Source organism: Triturus cristatus, chromosome 1_2 (assembly GCF_964204655.1).
Source record: "Triturus cristatus chromosome 1_2, aTriCri1.1, whole genome shotgun sequence".
In the NCBI taxonomy this organism is placed as follows: Eukaryota; Metazoa; Chordata; class Amphibia; order Caudata; family Salamandridae; genus Triturus; species Triturus cristatus.
The window spans coordinates 1,175,492,270-1,175,517,663 of NC_140580.1; the positions used below are offsets into that span (position 1 = coordinate 1,175,492,270).

General features: G+C 46.5%; 1 protein-coding gene across 2 annotated transcripts in view; it reads right to left on the reverse strand.

The window, feature by feature from the left end:
• Window positions 1–25,394, reverse strand: part of NUP188 (nucleoporin 188) — a 1,223,536-nt gene that overhangs the window by 1,003,533 nt on the left and 194,609 nt on the right. For both annotated transcript variants that reach the window (XM_085614037.1, XM_085614036.1), the window contains exon 9: window positions 24,513–24,724. In XM_085614037.1, coding sequence (XP_085470163.1) covers window positions 24,513–24,724 — 212 coding nt within the window. The remainder of the gene's footprint in view (window positions 1–24,512; window positions 24,725–25,394) is intronic.

Below are 25,394 nucleotides of genomic sequence, written 5' to 3' on the forward strand. Positions count from 1 at the left end.
GAATGGCATGACCAAGATCTCTGGACTGGGAGAAATACCAATATCTTCGAACTGGGCATGCAAGAATGGCTACTATCCACTTCCTCCCAAAAATACACAAGAGTACGCAAACACCACCTGGCAGATCAACAGTGAGCGTGATAAAATCCCTCCTAGAGTACACCTGGAGGCATCTAGATGCAATCCTACATCTGTTACAAGCCCAACGTGGTATCTAAAGGGATGCACGGTTTTCTTAAGAAAAGCAGATGGTATACTATGGAGATCAGAATATATCATGGTACACGTCAATCAATCAAGAGAATAGGATGTCTGCATGTAGTTATTTCCTAAGGGACAGACTAATGAAATTTCTGCAGCAAACACAGATGATACTAAAAATGCTACAAGATTGTCTCAGACACAATGTATTCAACTTTGATGGTAAGACCTACCAACAGCCATCGGGCACAGTCACGGGGAAGGAATTCTAAATGGAATGCTCCTTCCCCTAAACTCTATAATGATCGGATGTGCATACAGTGTACATGTGAGATTAGTATCTCTTCCCTCCCATTGCCTCAAAAGCTCCCCACATTTTAGTGAGAAATGATTACTCACAGCTGAATTGCCAATATCACAACTGATAGACGCAGAACAATGCACTTCAAGTCAAAGTGTTAAAACAGAAGTTCCTTCATGGCTCCATCAACAATATCACAAATTGCACTTTAAACGTACACATTCTAGATTGTGGTCTTATAATCAAGGGATAATAAACCAAACAAAGTCACAAAGATTCATGTTCAGCCAACTCTGCTTTGAGATATTAACACGCAAGTTTCCAATGACAATTTCGAGCTTTCGGGAAAATATAAATCAACCAAGAATAAAAGTGAATTTTGATGTATAATGGTTATAGTATCAACATAAAACAAGAGGTGCACCACAGATAATTGGTAGACATGAAAGTCCTTTGTCGTTAATTAATTTTCTTCAACAGTCATACCTTATAAACATTTTATTTTTCAATTTAAATAATAATTTAAAAAAACATGAGCAGACAGTTCGTATGACTTTACAAAACAGACCAGCCGACGCGTTTCGTCCTGAAACAGGACTTCTTCAGGGCACTAGAATCGTATCGTCAGATGTGGAGGGACGAGTCCTCATGAATTTCTTCTAGTTCTTAAGTTGAGTAACGTTGGGAGACGTTTGGGCACAAAATGTCATTTAACAAAATAAGAAAACGCCAAAAAAGTAGGTCAAATCCTCGTTGATTTTTCAATCCTTAAGTGGAAAATATTAAAAGGCAATGTAGCATTCAGTTGGCGAATTGGGCGCAAAGGCAGCGTCAATAATATAACCGTCAGACTTCAATAACTTGTAGTCCACAAACAATATAACCATATGGGCTCTAGACGACGGGGATGTTGGTATGTAACATCGTCCCAGAAGTCGCAATATGATATTTGCAGAGAGGTAGAGCACCGAACAAACTCCAACGGGCAGGACGAGAACCGATAGGTTATATTATTGACGCTGCCTTTGCGCCCAATTCGCCAACTGAATGCTACATGCCTGTTAATATTTTCCACTTAAGGATTGAAAAATCAACGAGAGAGCTCAGAGCCTCAGATTTTCGTAGCCGTTGTGCAAACAGCCACTACCTCAGTAATACCGGCAGAGGTTTCCCCGGGGAGGTGGGTGGGCGCATGAGAATCTATGAAAGTTACCAATACTGGAGAACCAAAGTTACAGGTAAGTAACTCGTTTTCTTACCCCAGTATTGGAACTTTCATAGATTCTCATGCTTTGTATCAGAATAGTAAGCAGTAAATCACAACAAGCACATTTTGGAAAACACATGGCTTTACACAACCACCTCAGTGTACATGAAAAAACAATCATTACTGAACCAAATGTGCTTACCAGGATGGAGGGATTGTAGGGAAAGCTCACCTCTCATCGAAAAAGATTCCGGAGGACTGCTTGACCAACAGCAGCTTCATCTCGTCCCACCGATTCCAGGCAGTAGTGCTTCGTGAAGGTGTGTACACTGCTCCACGTTGCTGCCCTGCAAATGTCTTTGATCGCAACTCCAGCAAAGAGAGCCACTGAAGACGCCATCGCTCTCGTAGAATGAGCCCGGGCCCTTCTATCCAAAGGTTTGCCCGCAGCCTGATGACAGTATTGAATTGCACAGGAGATCCAGCGGGAAATGCCACTCTTGGCGAGCGGCAACCCCCTCCGTGGTGCACTGTAGGCAATAAATAGCTATGTAGACTTCCTGAAAGAGCGTGTGCGCTCGAGATAGAATTTCAGACATCTCTGGACATCCAAAGAATGCAATGTTCGTTCCGCCTGGGTGGAAGGACGCGGAAAAAAGGAGTTCAAAATTAAGGGTTCATTCAGATGAAAATCCGAAGGCACCTTCGGGATGAATTTTGGGTTGGTTCTCAATATTAGCACATCCTTTTTGAACTGCAGAAATGGCTCCACTATGGACAGAGCCTGGAGTTCACTAACCCTTCTAGCCGATGTCAACGCTAAGAGGAGGGCTAGCTTCCAAGAGAGGAACTTCAAGTCCGCCCTGTGAATTGGCTCAAAGGGCACTTTCATCAGTTGAGCCAGTACTAGGTTAAGCTGCCAGAAAGGAGGGGGTGGTCGGACCGGAGGATACATCCGAAATAACCCCTTAAGAAACTGCTTAACAATCCTTGCGGACCATAGAGATGGCCCCGATGTCTTCCGTCGAAAACGGGATATGGCAGCCAGATGTACCTTGACCGAAGAGTGCGCCAAACCTGATTTAGCCAGTGACAGGATGGAAGGCAAAACCTGATGTGGCAGGGACTTATAAGGATGGAGGTTATTCCTCTGGCACCACAGACAAAATCTCTTCCATTTTGCCCTGTATGTCTTATTAGTGCTTGGCGCCCGCGCCTGAGACAAAACATCCCTGCACTCCCTGGAGAGATTCAGATGACGGAATTCTCTGTATTCAGGAGCCACGCTGTCAAGTGTAGTGACTTTGGATCCGGATGGAGTACCTGTCCCTGATCCCTCGACAACAGAGATGGAATCAGCGGCAAGCGAATTGGTCAATCCTGAGAGAGAAGCAGGAGTTCCGTGAAGCAGAACTGCCGGGCCCACGCTGGAGCAATGAGAATCATCCTGCATGGTTCCGCTCTGACCTTCCTGAGAACTCGAGGAATGGGAGGAAAAGCGTAGCAATATGCGCCGCACCAAGCAATCGAAAGGGCATTCCCCAGAGATCCTCGATGGGGAACCTTGCTTGCGTAAAATTGACATTTTGCGTTCTCCGGGGACGCAAAGAGGTCTATGGTCGGCGTACCCCATCTCTCGAACACTCCCTCCAGCGTGGCTTGGTCCAACTCCCACTCGTGAGTCACTTCCGTCTGACGACTCAGAGCATCCGCCGTGATGTTGAGGCACCCTGCTAGGTGCTCGGCTTGCAGAGTGATCTTGTGAGAGATCGCAAAATCCCAGATCGTCTGAGCTTCCTTGGACAGAGTCCGCGACCTTGTTCCCCCTTGCTTGTTGATATAGTGCATGGCCGTCGTGTTGTCTGTCCGGACCAGCACTGCACGATTCTGAAGTCTGGGAAGGAACGCCAGCAAGGCTAAGCGAATGGCCATCAGCTCCAAGAGGTTGATGTGGCGTAGGCTGTCTGCTGGACTCCAGTGACCGCTGATCTGAAGCTCCTGGAGTACAGCTCCCCAGCCCTCTAAGGAGGCATCTGTGGTCACCACCATAGGAGAAGGAGGGGTTCAAAACGTTAAACCTCCTGCGATGTTCTCCTTCACCAGCCACCACTCGCAGGCTTTGCGCATAGCTGGTGTTATCCACACCTTATCGTTGAACGACCCTTCTGCCTGGCGCCATTGTTTGTCCAACTCCTCCTGCAGAGGACGCATATGAAGCCTGCAATGCGGTATTAAAGGTATGCAGGATGAGATCGATCCGAGTAAGGACTTGTACCGTCGAACCGATACATATCTCCTGTGCAGCATTTGACGAGCGGAGGTGGTCAGTTTGCCTTGACGCTCCTCCGACGGACGAGCCGTGCATAGTGTCGTGTCCAGAATAGCCCCAAGGAACTTTTGTGACCTGGAGGGTATCAGCACCGACTTGAACCTGTTGAGCTGAAGACCCAAGTGGGCGAACAACCGAATGCAAGTTGACACGGCCTGAGAAGTTGCCCTGAGCGACGGAGCCTTGATGAGCCAGTCGTCCAAGTATGGGAACACTTCCAAGGACTGCTTCCTTAGAAAAGCAGTGACTGGTGCCAGCATCTTTGTGAATATCCGAGGTGCCGACCGAAGGCCAAACGGAAGCACCTTGAACTGGAAATGGCTCTTGCCTACTGTAAAGCGTAGATATTGCCTGTGAGCTGGGTGGATCGGAACGTGGAAGTACGCATCCTCTAAATCCAGGGACGCCAAAAAATTTCCCGGATTCAGTAGTCGTAGAATATCTTGGAGAGTGACCATCCTGAAGGAGAGTTTGATGAGATAGGTGTTGAGCTCCCTTAGGTCTAGTATAGGACGCCATGTATCTTCCGTCTTCCGAACCAGGAAGAACCTGGAATAGAACCCGTTGCCCCTCTGCGAAAGAGGTACTGGTTCTATCGCCCCCTTGATGAAAAGTTGGTGGGCTTCGAGATGCAACAGTCGGAGATGTTTTGAGGGACGGGCGTCCGGAGCTCTCGTTGGAGGAAGATCTTGGAATTCCAACGTATGGCCACTCTGAACAATATTCAAGACCCACCGGTCCGATGTTAAAAGGACCCAGCTGTCCAGACAAAAGGAGATACTGCCCCCAACAGGTGTTCTTGGTAGGGGAGGAACAGTAGCCAGAGCCAGGAGGCCGCTATTGCCTCTTGGCATTGTCTCGTCCCTGACGATTGACGTCCTCTCTGGGACTGACGAGAGAAAGACGCCGAATGACCTTGGCGTTGGTTTGAGTATTGACCTTTATAGGACTGTCCTGATTGTGTGGAATACTGACGTTGGTTTCCTCTATAAGTAGAAAACCCTCGACCACGTGCTCCTCTGAATGGCACCTTGCGATAATTCAAGGATCCCAAGGACTTCGCTGTGTCCGTGTCCTTCTTTATGCTTTGGAGGGCTTCATCCACATGCTTACCAAAAAGCATTTCTCCGTCAAAGGGAAGGTCCAAGATCTTATTCTGGACCTCCTGACGAAACCAGGTCGCCTTCAACCAGCCTTGACGGCGCAAGACCGCTGACCCTGCCAAAGCCCTGAAAGCAGTAGAGGCTATGTCCATAGCACAGTCAATGACTACCGAAGAGCATCTTTCCCCTTCGCTGAGAACCTGCCTGGCTTACTCTTGACTCGACTCTGGCAGTTGGTCCATAAACGGCTCCATGTCGCACCACATCTGGCGGTCGTACCTGCCTAGAATAGCCAAAGAATTTGCCGCACGAACCAACAAGCTGGCCATGGTGGAGAATCTTTTTCCTACATTGTCCAGCCGCCTGCCCCCTTTATCCGGAGGCGTGGTTAACGGAGTGGACGGATTCTTGGACTTGCTCTGCGCGGCCTGAGATATTACAGAATCCGGCTTAGGTTGTCCTAGAAGGCATGCAGGACTGCCCTCAGGGGCCTTGTACTTCTTCTCCAGCCGGGGAAGAACCGGGATGACCGTCGCTGGGTTCTGCATTGTCTTAATTCCCTCATCCCAGACATGTTCTATGATGGGAATTGATCTGACCGACTTTCTATATTGTGCTTTAAAGTCATATAGGAAACAGTCAGACTGCTCTACTGTAAGAGGCAGACCAAACCTCTTGGATGCACGCTCCATAAGATTATGGAACCCCCCAATATCTGCCGGGGGAGATACATTCGTCTCCCGGCCTACAGCATCCGGATCTTGCATACCAGTGTCATCAGGGTCCCCATCCGGATCCCCTGGATCAGTAAGGGGGATCACATGCCCCTCATCGTCGTCATCTGTATCCATATCTTGTGTGTCCTCCTTGGCAGGTTCCAAATATGAAGACTGAGGAACCACTATTGGTACCACTGTTGAAGCGGTACGAGGTATGTCCTTAGGCAGAGGTGGCAAGTCCATTGCCATGTCTCGCGGTACCACCGACGTAGATGGGTGCACTGGTGGGACGCCTGGGAGTGACGGAAAACAAGCTTTATAGTCTTGCAGCATCATCTGCAAATCCGTCACTAAAGCCACTGGTAAGGCTATCATATCCTGCCTCAGAGAGCGAGGATGTACTTCCTGTGGAAAAGCTTTGTCGCTCCTCCTGTACCTCTGGACCATAAAACTCCTCAGTATCCGTGTCCTGCTGTTTCACATTTAGATCGGAAGGGCTGTAGGCGTCCCCATACTGCCCATCCTCTTCCTCCTCCTCCGAGTCATCGAGAAGCATGGATGGTGGCAAAGGCGTGACCCGCCTAGGTGAAGTCATGTCCGGTGTAATTTTTAACCTCTGGATGGCAAATCGTCGTCAAAGGGATTCCAAGCATCGACGAACTCGACGATGACCTCGTCGACGGAAGGGTAGCCGTCGTCGACGGGGCGAGAATTGTCGTCGACGATGTCGTCGACGATACAGGAATCGTCGACGGTAGGGTCGTCGACGGAGCCTTCTTCTTCGTCGACGTCAGGCTCGTCGACGGAGCATGTTTCATCGTCGACGGGACAACCGTCGACGGTCTCGTCAACGAACTCGTCGTCATCAACATCGTCAAACTCGTCGTCGTCATCGTCGTGGTCTTCGTCGTCGATACCGCCGTCGAAGACGAGAAAGAAGCTGTCGTAGATGATGAATTAGATATCGTCGACGGTCCCGTCGACGACCCCATGGAAACAGTCTTTACTATGGAGATCGTCGTCGACGTACCTGCTTTAGCCAGCGTCGACGGACGCTGTTTCTTCACTGGATCTGTCTGTGGAGTTCCTGCAGCGTGTTTCTTCACAGGTTTCTCCTTTTGGGACGGAGGAGAAGATATTGAAACCTCCTTTTTGTCCCTATGGGCTATGTACACACCAGCAGCCCGTCCCTGCCTCTCCTTTACACTTCCGTGAGGAGATTTCATGGGACCAGCCTCCTCAGACCTTTCAGAGATCCCGTGAGGGGCTTTGACAGGGGGTTCCGCAGAGATGGAGGGAGATGACCTACCCCTCTTCCTAGATCTCCTGGAGGAGGTGCCAGAAATTGAATCCTCCTCATCCGAAGAGAGAACCTCCGTCCTGGTCTTCAGCTTTTGCAGCCATGTCAGCAACCGACCTTCTCTGTCCCTCAAGGTCTTGGTAGAGAAGGTCCGACAAATCTTGCAGTCTGTGGCCTTGTGTTCCAGGTATAAGCAGTAAATACAATTGTCATGCTTATCTTCCACAAAAAGTCTCTTCTTCCCACAAGAAGCACAAGGTCTGAATAAGGCTTTCTTCTCCTTTTCTGACATAATGTCACTAAAGATGGCAAATGAAGATGTCTAATAGTAAAAGTTCTGAGAAACTGAGCAGAGCTCAGTGGAGACTCCCTAGCACAACGTGCGGTAGAAAAATCTGAGGCTCTGAGCTCTCTCAGGAAGGTTCCAGGGAGTGAGGCTGTGCTGATTGGTCCTGGCAAAAGTTTGGACTCTTTTACACAAAGAGGGTGATATACTACAAAATGAGATGTGGCCTAGGCCTATTTTCTCTTTTGTTTCTATGGTTATGATATATATATATATATATATATTACCTACTGGCGGTCGCCAGTAGGTAGTTATAGTTAGGACCACGTTGCCATAGGAAATCCGCAACATTCTATTTTGAATAACTTTGGCGCCGGTCGACGAATCCTCGCGAATTTTTCAAAATAGGTGGGGCGCTACGCTCCGCTCCTACCCTGAAAGTCTCGGGGGGATTCGTCAAGCGGGGGCTGAGATAAAAGGGGGGTCCCAAAACGCGTTTTTCCCATGCATTTTTCCATAGGACCTTTAGACAGGGCTACAGCCCGAACGGCTGAACAGAATTACTAGAAATTTGGCAGAGAGGTAGTCCTCAGGTCAAGGAAGTGCCTTTTGTAGGTTTGGTGTAAATCTGTTCAGTAGATTCTGAGAAAATAGCCTTTAAATCAATATATATATCTGAGCCAGCTTACGGTGCGCTTACGGTACACTTACCGTACGCGTACGGTGGCATGCGCGAGCGCGATTCTGATTGGCTCTTAGATCTTAGTAAACATTCGAATCTGCCGAAACCAGGAAGCGGCGGCCGCCATTTTCTCTCTTGCACCGAGAGTTAGGTTTTAAAATAAAGCCAAAAAACATGTAAAGGGGCTGTTTAGACAGCTCCCACACACATAGCCATGTTGAGGGAGTCCCCAAAGATCCCCCAAGGCCAAAAATGTAATTTTTATTTTTTCGCTAATTTCGCCGATTACGCTTACCGTACGCGTACGGTAAAAAATTATAAAAAAAAAAAAACTATCCACACTCTCCCCACCCCGTGTGCAATTGGTTGCCGAAGGCCACCAATTGTGCATGGGTTATCAGAGGTGTGATAAACTCTAATATTTTAAAAAAAAATAATAAAAGAAAAAATTATCCACACTCTCTCCACCCCGTGTGCAAATGGTGCCCGAAGGGCACCATTTGTGCATGGCTTATAAAAATTACGAAAAATTAAAATATTACCTTTCAAAACGAAGTGCATCATATGTCCTCCATGTGCGCACGGTGAGCGAAGCGCATCGTGCGTACATGGCCCATCTAGCGTAATGTGGGCACGCGGTGCGCATAGCGCACCGCGTGCCCTCCGTGCGTGCACGGCACTAACTGCGTAAAGTGGGCGAGCGGTGCGCGAAGCGCACCGCGTGCTTACTGTGCGCGCACGGTGCGCAAAGCGCACCGTGCGCGCACAGAACGAACTGCGTTAAGTGGGCGCGCACGCCACAAATGGCGTGAAGTAACTTAGCATTTAAAAAACCGTACAAATTCACTGAACAAACCATAGGTTTCACACACGTTATAGTTAGGAATTAGCATTTAAAAAACCTTGCAAATTCACTGAAAAAACCATAGGTTTCACACATGTTATAGTTAGCTGGACATTTTACTGATAAAAAACCAATGAAATTCCCCCGTTATAGTTACTGTAGGCAACTATAACTCACGCGACCGTAATCCTCTGCTGATGACATATGTGTCTTTATGAAAAAAAAATATTTGTAATATATGTATAGCTAAAATTTAATGGAAGAAGACATGGGCAAATAAGTGTCTAAATACAGTATTAGCATCAGCAGAGGATTGCGGTCGCGTGAGTTATAGTTGCCTACAGTAACTATAACGGGGGAATTTCATTGGTTTTTTATCAGTAAAATGTCCAGCTAACTATAACATGTGTGAAACCTATGGTTTTTTCAGTGAATATATATATATATATATATATATATATATATATGTTTTTATTTACCGAGGCTCCCATTCCGACGACGGGGAATGATACAAAGCATGAGAATCTATGAAAGTTCCAATACTGGGGTAAGAGAAAGCTACAAAAAGTTGTTTTGTTTTTCTAAAGGTTTTAGTCAGTCTATGTAATAAAGTAAAGCTCTTTTGACGTCTAGTGTGTGAAGAGCTCTTTCTGCTACCGAAACAGGGTTTTGTAAAAAGACTGGTAACTCTACTGATTGGTTAAGATGGAAAGCAAAAATTACTTTTGGAAGGAATTTTGGATTGGTCCTGAGAACCACTTTGTTACGATGTATTTGTACTAATTTCCCCTCTTGAATTAAATCATTGGCCTTGGTCTTATATTGATCAGGTAATTATTGCAATAGGGTTTCCAGGTGGTCATAGTGAGCCCTATCGTATCTAGCAAGTAATGCCTGTGTGCTGGTGTTAGTTACCACTAGGGAGTCTAAAGGGAGTTGACCCTTGATGTAGGTGGGATCATTAGGGGCACGTTTATATTTCTTTTCAATTCTGGGATTGAGAATTCTAGCGCTAACAGGTTCCTTGAATATGTCGGGGGCATGTTTAATGACACCTTTTAACATTGGCAAAGTTTGTACTGTCTTTAGTGACTGTTCAAAGGTGTCTATTAGAAAGTCCTCCTCTGCGGGGTCTGAATGCATTGGAACCCCATGGTACTGAGCAGCCCTATTTACAAGCTGACCAAAGCCAATATTGTCATCTGGGGGAGATGGCTTTGTTGGATATGCCTGGGGATCAGGGAGGTCTGGAGGATCTACTGGGTCATCATAATCGTCCCAATCGTCCTGTAGTACGTCTGTGTCATCATTAGGGCCAGTAAAAGGGTCATTGTTGCCTCCCCATCCCCTAAATCATCATCATCCGGTGGTGAGTTTGGTGGAAGTATAGGAGAATGTGAAGGAGAGACAGGCTTAGTAGGAAGAACAGGAGAAGAGGGTTGCAAAGGTGAAGTGGCACAGTCTTTCCTTTTTGCAGGCACTGCAGGAATGTCTGTGGTGTTCAATTTCCTCTTCTTGTGTGGAACAGCAGCCAAATGTACTGTTTTGGGGTCTATGTGGAGAGTCTTTTCTTTCGGATCGATAGGATCCGGTCGAAAAAGTTCTTCCTCTTCTGTAGTAACTTTCGGCGCAGATTTTTTCGGCGCAGATTTTTTCGGGTCCAAGCGAGGTTTGCATTTCTGCTCCAGAGCCTTGGGAGATGGTTTGGGGTCCTTCGGCATCAATGTGGAGGCGGAAATCTTTTTCGGTTCCGAATATTTTGGTGCCGATGCCTTTCCTTTCGGCGCCGAAGTGGTCGGTGCCGACGTCTTTTTGGGAGTAGGCTGTGCTCCCGTCTTCGGTGCTGAAGGTGCCATCGGCACCACTGATATGCGGCTTGCTCGGTTACGAGCCGCCGGAAGGCTTGTCCTTTATCTTCGGAGCCGGGCCCTGGAGCGGGGCTTCTGAAGTTTGTTTTCGGTCGCGACTGGGGCCAGCAGGCGAATTCTTGACCAGGGCTTTCTTTTTTTGAGGTGGGGTTGGGGTAGGGGCAGTTGTACTCACTCGTTGACCTGGAGTGATGTGGTCGTCTGAATCAGTCGTATGCTTCGGACACAATTTTGAGATCCTCAGAATCTTCCTCTGGGGCATCGGGGCCTTCATCGAAGATGTCCACCAGTGCCGGTGCTGCTCGCTGCGCCATGGTGTGTCGTCGGGCCCGGCGAGCACGGATGGTTTTTTTGGATCGAAAGGAGGCGCAGGCCTGGCAATTATTCTCATCTTGTTCTGGCGAGAGACACAGAATACAGACCTTGTGGTGGTCACTGTGTGGAAATTTAGCTCGACACTGGGGGTATTTTTTAAATGGAGTCCTTTCCATGAGCCGTAGGCCTGAACGGCGTCGATAGGCCCAGAGTCCCGCGTTGACCGGAATCGAATATTTGAGGAGCGCATTGAAGATCACGCAATCGAGAAGAATACCGTCGAGTTTATGATGATTTGCGCATCGAAAAGGTGTGGAGAATATGGTGCCGAACCGGAGCGCAAAAGTTCCATCCGAACCCGATGGCGGAAAAAAACAATTTGAGGATGGAGTCGATGCCCATGCGCACTATCGTCCAAGGGAGGAGTCACCTATCTCGTGACTACAAAAGACTTCTTCCAAGACAACAACAAGGTGCAAGCATCCAAGCCCAACACCAGATGGCGATCTATGCAGAGAGTGTGAATTCTGCCGCTCATATGCCTCGATTATAATGTTAGCGTTCTAGTTGCTATGGGGCTGTGAAAAGCAAGAATGGACATTAACAACATGTGTATATCATATATAAAATTAACTTAGACGTACTTTTTATCTTTATCTGCACCGTATTCATGATCACTCATGTGGAATAAATTCCCAATTTTTCCCCCAACACGCACGGGGTCTCCTGTCTCGCAGTCTGTGCCATGGTAGCTACTGGAAGATGGAAGTTGCAACGTGGACACACACACACACACACACACACGGACACACACACACAATATAAGGAAAATGTTACCCTGTAAGAATCTGTTCGTAGCAAGTAGTACTGTAGATTCACAAGCTTAGCATACTCCTGCCAACTAGTGATGGGCTCGCACATTTGTTAATTACATAGGGTCACTGGGGGAGGGCTTGAATTTCTTCATCACCCTAGGGGTGACTACTCTGGCTTTGCCTAACGGGTGCTCTGAAATTTTAGGGGGGCAGATTTTAATAACCCCCCCCCAACCTCAAGCATGGGGAGGAACTGGACTAATTGACTCAGATTTAGAGAGGTTCTAAATGAGGAAATCATATTCCTTCTGGATGATACGTGTACCTTATGGATTGTGACTGCCAGCTGTATGACCTCAGGTTACACTGCTGAATTGTCAGGGGTGGATCCATGATGGGATAGAGGCCTAGGTCAGGCTCCTCTGTGGGATTCAAATTGTAGTCGTCCCAGGGTAATCTGTGGGCTCTCGCCTAATCGTTGATCGCAGGGATCAAACAGTCTGTAGGGGCAGCCTTGTGGAGAACCTTTGAAGGGGAACCCCTCTGGAGGCTCTGGCGGAGGGGTACTTGGCTGTCGTGGCAGAGATGGGGGTGAAGCGCAGGAAGGGTGTATGGAAGAGTGACAGCATTGGTGGCTGTGTCTCTTGAGTGCAGGTTCTGGGGAAGAAGGCGAGAAGGATTGTGTTATTTACCCTGTTACGCATATGTTCTAGGCATGTAGTGCTGTAGATTCACATGCTTTGCACACTCCAGCCATCTAGTGGTGCGTTTGGATGTGTGATGTTTGTTTTTCTTCGAGGTAGTGTTTTGACTCACGAGGTAGAGGGACCCCTCCTCTTGGGAATACTGCACATGGTCATCGACTCCATGTTGGATTGTTTTTCCACAGATGGGTAAGAATGGAGTATAGAGAAATAGAGATGTTCATGCATGTAAAATAAAGATCAGTGTAAATTGCAACAGCCACAGGGGTCTGGGGAGGCGGGAGGGCGCATGTGCATCTACAGCTCTACATGCCAAGAACAGATGCTTACAGGGTAAGCAACAATCCGTTCGAGGTATTTGCGGCTGTAGATACACATAATTTGCATAGACTGTAAAACAGTGCCTTCCAAAATCGCTGGAAAACCTGTGGGTGTTGCAATTGTTCGAAAAAGTGTTCTTGGCACTGCCTGTCCTACGTTAGCTTGTTGGTGTGCTAAAACATCCACACACTAATGCTTAGTGAAGGTGTGTGGTGTAGATCATGTAGCTGCTTTGCAAATATCAGCTGGTGGGATGTTACCTAGAAGAGCTATTGAAGCCCCTATCTTAAGTGTAGAATGTGCTCTAGGGGGCATAGGTAAAGTTCTTTTGGCTTTAGCATAGTAGGTTTGAATGCACTTTACTATTCAACAGACAATGTCTTACTTGGTTATAGGCTTTCCTTTGTGTGGGAGTGATAAAAGCTACAAAGAGCTGCTTTGCTTCACGAAAGTCTTTCGTTCTGTCAATATAATGCATAAGTGCTCTCTTTACATCTAGCGTATGTGACTGGGTATGTGACTGGGTGAAGGAAAAACACAGGTAGTTCAATTGACTGATAAAGGTGGAATAGAGAAACCACCTTAGGAAGAAACATAGGGTTTGTGCGAAGCACAACCCTATTTCAATCTCATACACCACAATAGTAATTAGTAATAGTACTTATCTGTGTATGAGCAGAAACAAAAGATGAGGAGACCCTGGTGTTTGGTGTCCCAAAGACCCTGAACTGGGAGATCTTGCAAGCGGGCACCTGAGACTGCGAGTGATGCGTCGGTTGTCAGGATGATCTGGGGAACGATAAAAGGCTGCCCTTTTGTTAGATTGGTTGTGTTCCACCACTACAAAGAGAGATGAGGGAGGCAGTCTACCAACAAAAGTTCTTCTAGGTGACCCTGTGACCGAGACCCTTGTCTTATTAAACATTCCTGAAGTGGACGCAGGTGCAGTCATGTTAATTGGGTTGGAAACATGGTAGCAGCGTTTGGAAGCTCTGGATCCTGGCTGCATTTGGATAAGTTAATCCATTTTGTGTGTTGGAGATAGCTCCCAGATACAGTTGAATTTGTAAGGGCTGAAGGTGTAATTTTTGGAAATTGATGGTGAAGCCTAGTTGATGTAGCAAGTCTATAGTGTTTTGAGTGTGCCGTAAGCACACAGATGGAGTATTGGCTTTGATAAGACAGTCGTCCAGATATGGGAAGACATGAATATTTTCTCTGCGTAAGTGTGCTGCTACCACTGCTAGGCACTTGGTGAATACTCGAGGTGCTGGTGTCACTCCAAATGGTAGGACTTTTAATTGATAATGTATGCCTGCTATAACAAATCTTAGATATTTGCTATGAGCAGGATGGATTGAAATATAGAAGTAGGTGTCTTTCAAGTCTAGGGCTGACAGTTGTCTTGTTGCAGAAGAGGGATCACGTCTTGTAGAGTGCCCATATAAAAACAGGATGCAATGGTTGAGAGACTTTAGATCTACTATAAGCCGTAGAGATCTGTCCTTTTTGGTAATTAGGAAGTAGAGGGAATATACTCTTAACCATTGTTGTTGGAGAGGGATGGGTTCTATTGCGCCTTTGACGAGGAGTGCCTGTATTTCCGGTGTGAATAGTGTTTGGTGTTCCAGAGAGCTTGTGTTTGGAGGTGTGTTGATGAGCTCCAGACAATAGCCATGTTTGTTGATAATGTCCAACACCCATTGGTCCGATGTTATGGACTGCCAATTTTGATGAAATATTTGTAATCTTCCCCTGACAGGTGTAGTATGATCATGGGGAAGGAGAAGGGAGTCACTGCTTGAAGGCTGGGGTAGCGCCACGAGGGGAGTTACCTCTGCCTCTACACCCTTTTCATCATTTCCTCTGCATGTGCCTCTGTAGTATACTCGCGAAGAGGAATGACGACTCTGGCCGAGATGGTAGGAGGAAGAGACTTCTGGTGCTGTTTTGGCGCCTGCTCCATGTGGGAAGCGGCGAAAGGAGCCTCTGGGAATTTGATGTTTAAAGTGCACCCACAGATTTGACAACTTCTGTATCTTTATTCATTTTTTCTAAACGCTCATCCACAACAGGACCAGAGATGTTCCTTGTCAAATGGTATTAACGCCCAGTGCAGCAATATCTGCAGAATCTGCAGAATCAGGGGTGCATCTGATTTAAGTATTAGAGATGGGCTTGCCCTCAGCCACTATTTCTTGTCCGCTCTTTTTCTACTCCTCTGGAAGGTGCTGAAGGAGTTCCTCCATCTCGTCCCAGTGGGCACTATCGTATCTTGCTAGTAGATCACTCCTTATTAGTGATGCGCCAGATTGTGCAGCCACTCTTTTACCAGACGCATCAATAAGTTTACTTTACTTAATGGGAGGGGGTGAGTCACTTTGTGCTTATGAGTGGTCCCTTTTTCTTGCATTGGAGACCACTATTGAATCTGGTGGAATCTGCCCTCTAATGTAAATTGGGTCTGAGGGTGATGCTCTGTATTTCTTTTTGACTCTGGGAGTAATGATGCGCGCTTGCACAGGGTCTGTCTTACAAATGTCATCAGTATGACAAAGAATACTCTTGAGCACAGGGAGGTATTGGGCCGCCCTATGTGTGGTGGATATGGTCTCTAAGAGGAAATCCTCTTCTAAGGGTCCTTATGTAAGGGTACCTGATGAAATGTAGCAGCCCTGCAAATAAGCTCCTGATAGGCGGTGATGTCATCAGGAGGTGAGGGCCTGGCCGGATATAGATCGGGATCCGTGTCCCCTGGAGGGTCCGTGTCATATGCTGACCAAGGGTCTGGTGCCTGTGGTGTGTCAAGGACATCTGTGTCTTGCCCCCCTGTGGAGACCCTAGAGGGGTAATATTAAGTGGGTCTCCCTGCGAATATGAAGGAGATGCTGAAGAAGGTAGAGGAGGGGGGCCAGAGGGTAGTGGAGGAGAAGAAGGAAGAAAATAAAGGAATGGTCGCTTTATCAGTCTTTGTTTTCTTAGGAGGCATAGGCTGATCAATTGCTTCCCCCAAGGAGAGTTGTCGCTTGCATGGCGATGGAGATGGTGCTGAGATCATGGAGTTAGCCAGAATATACTCAGTAGAGGGTATATGCATTTGTTTCTACTTGGTGTCAAGCGTCTCCATCTTACGTAGAATTGGCTCTACACAAGAGGCAGAGTCCTTATGTGCAAACTTTGAAGTTTTCAGTACTGAAGCTTCACCTGTGGTGCATGATGGGAGCAGGAAGGGCCTAGAGGTCTTAAAAGCAAGGCATCAGTTTATTGACAGTGTTTTTAGGTCTCGCCTGCGTGGGCTGCGCACATGCGCAGTCTCGCTGGCGAGATTTAATGTTTTGGGTATTCTTCTGTAAAGGGCTTTAAGCCCCGCCCCTCTATTCCATTGGCTGGCGTCACCGTTTATGGTAAACTGTGGCCAGCCATTGGAAAAGAGCTCTTCGTGACGTTTACGTTTGGCTTTTTCTGCCGTGCCACTTGGACGGCCTCGCCTGCTTTCCTTCCTAAGTAAAAGGCTTCTTATCTTTATGGGGCCAAACACATGGCCCCATAAAGATAAGAAACCTTTTACTTCAGAAGGAAAGCAGGCGATGCCGTCCAAGTGGGACGACAGAAAAAGAGAAAAGTCTACATCAACCACGGCTGGTACTTTTTGGGACTTACAGTCGTCGTTCATTTCAAATGGAGAAGCAATCAATCAACTGAGAATGAGTGAGAGACAGGCACAACAAGGACGGGGGTAGGCGGCATGGGAGACTGACAGAAAAGACCGGTGTGCTTCGGAGGGAAAACGCATGCAGCCTGCGTATGAGACCTACCTGTGCAGTTCTAGTGACTCCGGCCATCCTTACATGCTTTCGCTCCTTAGGCTCAAAAGTGAGTGGAGTGTCACGCAAACACTGCTCCGGCCGGAAACAGCATGCGATCCTTTAATAGAAACTGTCCCAATCCGGAACTGGAAATTATGCGATAAAATAACACTCGCTGACGCAGCAATTTGGTCAACGCACAAAAACACACAGAGTTGTAAAGTTCGTGGACGGTTTAACAAAGAAGAAGCCACGTTTGAGCTGTCATTTTTTTTAAAAAAACGTATTCCTAAATTTTGATGCTTTACCAATTTTTCTCTAGGATGAATGTTTATTTGGACGCAATCAGTTTTTATAAATACACATTTTATGTAGATGTGGCTGCACACTTTTACTGCAACACACATTAACGACGTTAAATGATTTATGTTTATACGCTCAGCTCACATTTTTAAGTCATTTTTTTATGTAAAATAAGAGATTACAAGATCAAAGCTTCCTGCAATACAGACTTTTTTCCAAACAAAAGTGGTCCTGGCTGCTTTGTCCGCCCTCGCAGTTGCTGCTCGCAGCTGGGCGGAAGTGCGTCGGGTTGCAGTGGGTTTTTCGGATGCTGCAATGCTTTGTAGCTATGCTCGGATAGAGCAGCGGCTGTTCTCTCGCCGAGCAGTGTCAGGTAGAGCAGTTTTTGCCAAGGTTATGGATCGGTATCTGCTGTTCCTCACTTGGGAGAGTAGACCAGAGCCCGGGATTGCCACGACTGGAGGTCTGTTTTGGAAATGTTCTTTACACTGCATTAACACATTTTATAAACTGCGGAAACCTAATTTACGAGATAGGGCTAACTCATTGGTGTTGATTTCATCTTAAATAATTGTTCTAAAGTGCACACACGCACAAACCATAGAGAATTTCTGCGAATACATTTACCCTATTGTGAAGCGTAGCTATTCTAAAAATAGTCTGCCTTAGTTCTTCCAACCAAAGGCCACATTATTTTAACTCGTTTCAGGATGCAAAAAATTGTCCAGAATAATATTGTGCAGTTTCTTTAATTGTAAATGAGTGTCAGCCGTTTCTAAAACTAGTGACTCACAGATATCGCGAACTCACGGGCGATCCGGACGTTCAGCGCTGTTACATTTTAGTAGCTCAGCAGTGGTCGAGGTGGGGGATTTGAGGGGCAAGGCATACCCTTACTTTTTTAATTTCATGAAAACAGTGCCCCTACTTGTTGTCAAAAGCCAACCGTCCAGAGATGGTTAATTCCGGGAGTTGGCAAGCTTCAGCTGAAGTGTGATTCAGGGAGACTCCTGAGCTGTGACACCGAGGGAAGGGCAGACCGCAAGACAAGTAGCAGTGCGCCTGCTTGTCTGAAAGAAGTGTAAAGGTGCAAAAATGCTCAACCTGCAAATGTAAAGAGCGCCTGGAAGTGGCACTGGCTTTAACTGATGGAATCACTTGAAGGTTCCTGGGCATTTATTCATTTTGAGAGGTATTGGAAGGGAACTAACAGCTAAGCTGTAAAGTGTGCTTTTAAAAGAGTTACCAACAAAAAATGTGCTTCTTGATGACACATTCATTTTTTTTTAGGGGTATTGTAAGGGAGCTATAAGCTTTGTTGTGAAATGTGTACCGCCTGCAAAAAATCTATATTTTGGAAACACTTTTTATCTTAAACCTCTTTGCGCATTCTGTAGGAGCCTGTGTTATACTGTGCGTAATGTAAGTTTAAAATAATGACTTGCATATTCACAGTTCTTTCTGCCACGGACTGGGACTTTGTACCACTAAACAAGGCCAGCGCCAGGCATGGGCAGCTGCCCAGGGCCCTGCGCCTGCTCGCAGCTGCGGGGCCTCGTACCTCTAAAGACTTCAGAGGTTCGAGGCCCAGGAGGCCCCCTGAGCGTTTATATGTTTTCTCCATTTAATCAATCACCCCTGCAGGCCTGTCTCTGTGGGCCTAATGGCTGCATCTGCATGTCGATGACAGCGCATTAGACAGGTACTTAATGTGCCCTTACGTGTGAAGTGCGCCTTGCCCCTGTATGAATGAAAAGCAGGATATCCAGCAGGGCGCACAACAAACTATAGAAAGGCAGCGATTCACAATGGAAACTGCTCACCTAATAGGAGGGGGAAAGGGAGTACAGGGGTGAATTAAAGGGGTAAGAGAAACGGAATAAAGTGAGGGTGAGCAGATAGGTGCGAGTGCGGCAGTAAGACAAGGTGCACGCAGAGGAGCAGAATCAGCATGTAAACATGGATGGAGCAGGGTTTAAAGTGTGCTGGGTCACTCAAGTCTCAGACCTGGTAGTAAATTAAAAGGGACATTGAAAAGGGCCATTATTGAGCTCTATATTCATGTCCTTAACTTTGCCTGCAAAAACATTAATCCAGTGTCTGCACTATGAATGTATAACACATCAGCAGGGTCAGACTTGTCTATAGGGCATTCAGGTTGTGCCCCACAGTCTAATCTGTTAGGCAGGGCTTTGAGTGGGCCAGGTCCTGCTAGTGCACAGCACTGGCAGTTCTAAAAATCAGGTGCTGAGATGGGCTCACTCTCCATTTTTGCCCTCACCCTCCGAGTAAAAAAAAAAATCTCAACTCTGCAGCAGTGCCACCTTTCTCTGCCTTTAATGTAAGTTCAAGACTTGTTATAGTTCTTTCACAGTCTCATCATGTCAGAACTGAAGCATTTTCAATATTATTTACAACTAAGCCATAGATGTTACTTATTCATCTTATGCAGCTAAGAACCACTGGCAAAGCCAATATTTCTGGATTATTGCAGGTGTAATTTTACTTGTTGTATTATTTATCTGGAGGCAATGGCAGAAGCAGTAAAATACCAGTCGGGCAGCATGCTATGCTATGCACAGATTTATAGCTTACATGTTTTTAAGCAATGCCCTTAATTACATCAACCATGCCCTTTTGAAAGACCCCCCAGTTTTTTCATCCCACTTAAAGCCCTGCTGTCAAGTCAATATGTAGCCCGTTTTTTGGGGTCTCGCCTCGGCAGCGCGCATGCGCTGCTCTAGGGGGGCCTTTAGCTATCGCTCTTCACTTTTCAAGCACTGCACTCGTGCTTGTGGCGGCATCCACCTTGCGGGAGCGAGCAGCGGCGTGCCACAAGCACGAGTGCAGTGCTTGAAAAGTGAAGACTACACGGGCACGCACGCACCACTCCCGAAAACAGCTGCTGCTTGTTAATTAGTGCAGCGCACGCGGCGCGCACCACTCACGTGTTTTTAGGTCGAGGACTATCCGGTCTGCCGAAGGCAGAACCGGAAGTCAGAGATTTAATGTTTCAGAGAGTGGCTCCTTGGCCCGCCTCTCTTTTTGCCTCTCCTCCATTGGCTGGCTTCCTAAATGGAGGCCAGCCATTGGAGGAGAGAGCCGTGCCTCCAAATAGGCACCGTCTTTTCCAGATTCGGGGGCGTGTTCCTTGCTGTTCTGTCCACTTTTTAGCCACGCCCTTTTAGAACAGCAGGAACATGCCCCCGAATCCGAAAAGGTTTGGAAGCTTCCATCCGCCATTTTTTAGGTATCGTCTGGCCGTGAGGATCTTCTTGCTGTTGTGCATGAGTAAGGTTAGGCATCTTGTTTCTGTGTGTGCGTTTGTGTACATTCACGACCGAGGATGTATCCAGACTCTTTCCTCTCAGTCTGGAGCCGACTCTTTCCTTCTCCTATTCGTCGAGCCCGTCTCCACAGTACTCTCTCTGATCGGTGTAGCCCTTTAACTTATAGCGCTTTGGAGCCAAATGAGGCGCTGCACAAACACCGCCTAAAGATAGTGGCCAGAAGCGCCGAGTTTTCCTGCATTCCTTGCTCCTTGTTTGCTGGGTTCTCTAGAGTTTTCCCCTCCTACCAGCTTCAGCGAGGTGCCCCGCACCCCCAAACGGAACTTGACAGCTTCGGACACAGTGATCTATCGGGTGAGAAGCTGCGGGCGAACACTGGAGGCTTAAACCCTTGGAGCTGCGTTTGGCCATTTCTATTTTTAGGGAAAAAATGAAATTCTCTTCAACCTGGATTAGTTTGATAGTCTGCGGCTGTACTCTGGAAATGTCCATCTCGTGTGTAACTTCGTCAGCTAGATTGCCGACTTTGGTGCTGGAAACCAGGGTTCGAGCCTCGGGGTCGCGTCCACATCCTGTGATTCTGGGCAAATCATTTCATCTCCCCGTGCCTGAATGTGTAACTTAACCGGTGCTCATGTAAAGCGCTCCAATACCTTCGGGCGAGTTCGCGCTATATAAATCTGCAAAAAAGAAAAAAAAAACTCCACTTCCTCCTTCTCAGTATATGTTCAACTCTTTCCTCTGACCTTGCTCGTTCTTTAGCGCCTTGACACCTCGAGAGGATAGCTGTTGGCACGTCACTATAAATATTCTTCATGCAACTGTAGCGTGTACTTCGATCCAGAGGTGATTTTCAATGGTTCTTGTCGACAGTCTCAAGGTAGCTGCTGAATCATAGGACTGCGGCTGCTGTCCTGCCGGCGCTGTTCGACCAGCTCCACTGACCACACACCCCTTCACCCCATAGCACAAAGGTGTCTGTGTGCGGTCCACTCCAGCATACACAATCCTGTGCTTAGACCAACTTTAAACCGTACTCGTTGGACGGGAGCGCCGCATACATGCAATGAGTGAAACCGAAATACAAACAGGTCTCCTGTCTCAAGGAGCTGTTATTTATTTTCAATGCAAAGTTATGTCAAACAATCTTGCTAGAGCTGGCTTTGTGTCAAAATCCAGGGGTGCCCACCTTGAAATACACCTGTGACAGAAAGTAGCACAAAGCCACTGAATGTGCTACTTAAGGGTTACCTTCCAGCGCCCACAAAGTGTTGAAATGATGCACCTTGCATCATTTCATGGAGGCACACATTCTTGAGGAATCTGCCCCTGGACGTACTATGCAAAACAGGCTTTTATGTCTGTCTGCAGCTCAACGTCTTACCAAGCAGAACATCCTTATGTCTTCCAATAATCTTATTTTTTTTTTATCAGGTTATTATGATACATTCAAATTGCCCCAAAACGTATACATTCCCGAATTCACACACACCAAAAGCGCTAAAGAAAAACACGATGGATTTAAATAAAGGTGTAATAATCTTGCATACCTCCTCTCTGCTGAAGTAGAATCTGGTTACTCTCAGAATTCACTTCTCCACAATGCAGGATATGGACTACCTCACTCTCTCTTTGCTAATGCAATAGGTATCACATATGCAAAAAAAGCTAATGTCAATAGAAATGACAATGCCATTATATTAGGGATAAAAAAATAATGAGCAATACCAATAGCTCTACCTATAATATTGCCGAGACCATTGCATTTTAAATGCTGGTTTTATTTTTTTTAGTGTGCCGGGTGCGGCATGTGACCAGCGCTTGTCTTCCAGTTTTCTCCGCTTCGAGCTCCGTTGCAGTATGTTGTTTGTTCCCCGGCGAGGCATTGTCTGTAACCAGAGTTTGTTTATTTTATTTTAAAATGGGCTGCAAACACACACTTTTATTGTCCTGAAGAAGAATTCGTCATTTCTTTTACCTGCTCCGCTTGGAGCTCCGTTGTGGTATGTTGTTTGTTACCCAGCGAGGCATTGTCTGTAATCAGAGTTTTAAATGCATGCAAATACGCTTTTTTACTGTGCTTTAAATAAATACATAAAAGTCAAGCAAAATGCATTCGAAACTTGCACACATTTTATTATTAAAAGAAAACAAACCATTTTTTAAACGCTTCGGGAAGAGTGTGCGCTTTAGAAAAATAAACAAATAGGTTTCTAAGCGCACACATGCTTCCCAAAGCATTTGAACAAAGCTTTGTTTTCTAGTGATAACAGTGTGTGTATGTTTAAAATGTTATTTCATTTAATTATTGAAATAAACAAACATTGTTTGATTTTTTTTCCTGCATTTATCTTAAGCTCGATAACACGCTATTCGCATTGCCTTGCCTCATAGTGTTTGGAAGCCTCTCTTTGCCCCTCGCCCATGCCCGCCTGTGTCTCTCCCTGCCCTTCCACGTGCTTATAATGGTCGCCTTTGCCTCTTATGTTCACACTGCCTATAGCATCTGCTCTCTGGCTATGCTGCCGTGTGTGTCATTGCCCTCTGCTCCCCCTGCTTGCACCAGTGGTTGCGCCCCAGGACCCCTCTGTGTGCCGCTCCTCCCAGACCACAGTCCGTTTCTGCCTGAACCTCCCAATGCCAACGTTCTGCCCGAACCTCTCACTGTCCCCTTTCTGCCTCACCCTCTCACAGTCTCCGTTCTGCCCGAATCTCTCACTGTCCTATTTCTGCTCGAAGCTCTCATTGCCTCTGTTCTGCCCGAATCTCACACTGTCACTTTTCTGCCTGAACCTGTAACTTTCCCCTTTCTGTTTGAACCTCTCATTTTCGCCACTGCCCTCCCCAATACCTCGACGATCACAGAATAACAATTCATGAGAACTGAGTCGTATGATCAGCGTGACATGTAGTAGTACAGACGTATGAATTACAATCCCGCTACACACACACAAATTGTGTTAAATGGTGAACAATGTGTGTTCGTGCTTCGTTCGTAAGCATAGCCAATATGTCTCGCCTTTGGGACCTTATAAGTGTTTAGCCATGCAGCACATTTTCCTGGCTTAAACTTGCGTAAATGCAAGAACTATTGCATTAATACCAATGAGTGGTACCAAAACGCAACAGTATCTCTCCCAAAACTACTGTTTTATCTTGTCACTGCACCGTGTCTGCTGTTGACGTACCTCCTGTCGCACGTTAGTCACATCTTGCATTTAGCACCATCATCGGAAAGCTGCAACGCTACACACTTATAAGGTCCCAAAGGCGAGACCTATTGGCTATGCCAATGCTTGTTATCTATGCAGCCTATGGGCTAATTTCCTGCTATTACTTGCCTTTTTCTTTGAAAATAAAAGGCTGTTAGTACACTAGGGGAGTTCTTTATAGAAATGCTATATAAAGATATTTTAAACGAAAAATCCAATGCAATTTTGGCATCTCAGTCTGTTGAATGCTTTTAGGCTGCTTGTTTATGCATATACATGTATATATGTGTGTGAAGGTACTCCGTACAGGTTTGTGGCTAAATATACATATATATATATATATATATATATATATATATATATATATATATATATATATATATATATATATATATATATTTATTTTGGATATGCTCCAGGGTCCCCGCACGTGGGCTGAACTAGTCAGTGCCTAGGACTTTGATGAGTATCCCCCAGGAAGAGAACATGGATTACAGGTAAGTACCTTATCCTTTTAATCCATATAGTCACATCTACGTTATCCATGCGCATTACTCACTCCTTGGTGCTTTAAATAAATACTTACCTCTGATCAGATCTTCCTCTTGTAAAAATACACTTTTCAAATGCTCTGCTCCTCCACTTACTACTTCGGAGGCAAAACAAATCCTGCAATCTGCCCCTCCTTGCTCTCCCTCTTTTTAGTCTTTTTTTCATCCCTTTATCCAGTTCCTCCCTTCCCCTCCCATACCGTTTAACCTCTCTACCTGCACCTTTTTTCCTCTACTTCCCCATCTTCTCTCCGATATCAACACATCACGTAAATTTAATTTTATTTCTTCTAAACTGAAGTTTCCATTTCAGCAGTCTGGGTCACTCAGTTGATTCCAGATTCGGCACACATACCCAATGCGTTCTACAGTGGAATCCATGGTGTCGTCTACCAAGTGTCGATTTGTCTGCCGGCGACCAAAGCCCTGTTCTTTGAAGATCTTGGTGAAGGTCAGCAATTCCGCAGGTGACATCTCGAAGTAGGCATAATACAGAAAGATGGTTTCCAGAAGCATTGCCTGCTCTCGCAGGCACTGCATGAACCACCGGGATACCTGGCGCTCCGTCTGCAGAACCATTAAAGAAATGTCATCAGGGGAGAGGCAATGAACTTCACAGGAACACATTAAAGTAAAAACATGGTCAGAAATGAAAAGCAAGTATTGCAACAGCAATATACAACGTCAGAGTCATTCTCGAGGTGAGACAGCTTAAGGGACAGGATTATTTGTCACTGGTGGACTGGAACAGTAAATCCCATCTCTCCTCTAGTCAGCATTCCTTTCATTAATGTCCCTCATTCGCTTCACTCTCTTCATACTGTCCCTTCAAGGACATCTCTCACTATAGCTCTCTCGTCACTGTCCCTTCAGGGACATACGTCATTCCCTTCTCTCACTCGGCACTGTCCCTTCAGAGACATACCTCACTCCCTTCTCTCCCTCGGCACTGTCCCTTCAGAGACATACCTCACTCCCTTCTCTCACTTGGCACTGTCCCTTCAGAGACATACCTCACTCCCTTCTCTCCCTCGGCACTGTCCCTTCAGAGACATACCTCACTCCCTTCTCTCACTCGAAACTGTCGCTTCAGACACATACCTCATTCCCTTCTCTCCCTCGGCACTGTCCCTTCAGAGACATACCTCACTCCCTTCTCTCCCTCGGCACTGTCCCTTCAGAGACATACCTCACTCCCTTCTCTCACTTGGCACTGTCCCTTCAGAGACATACCTCA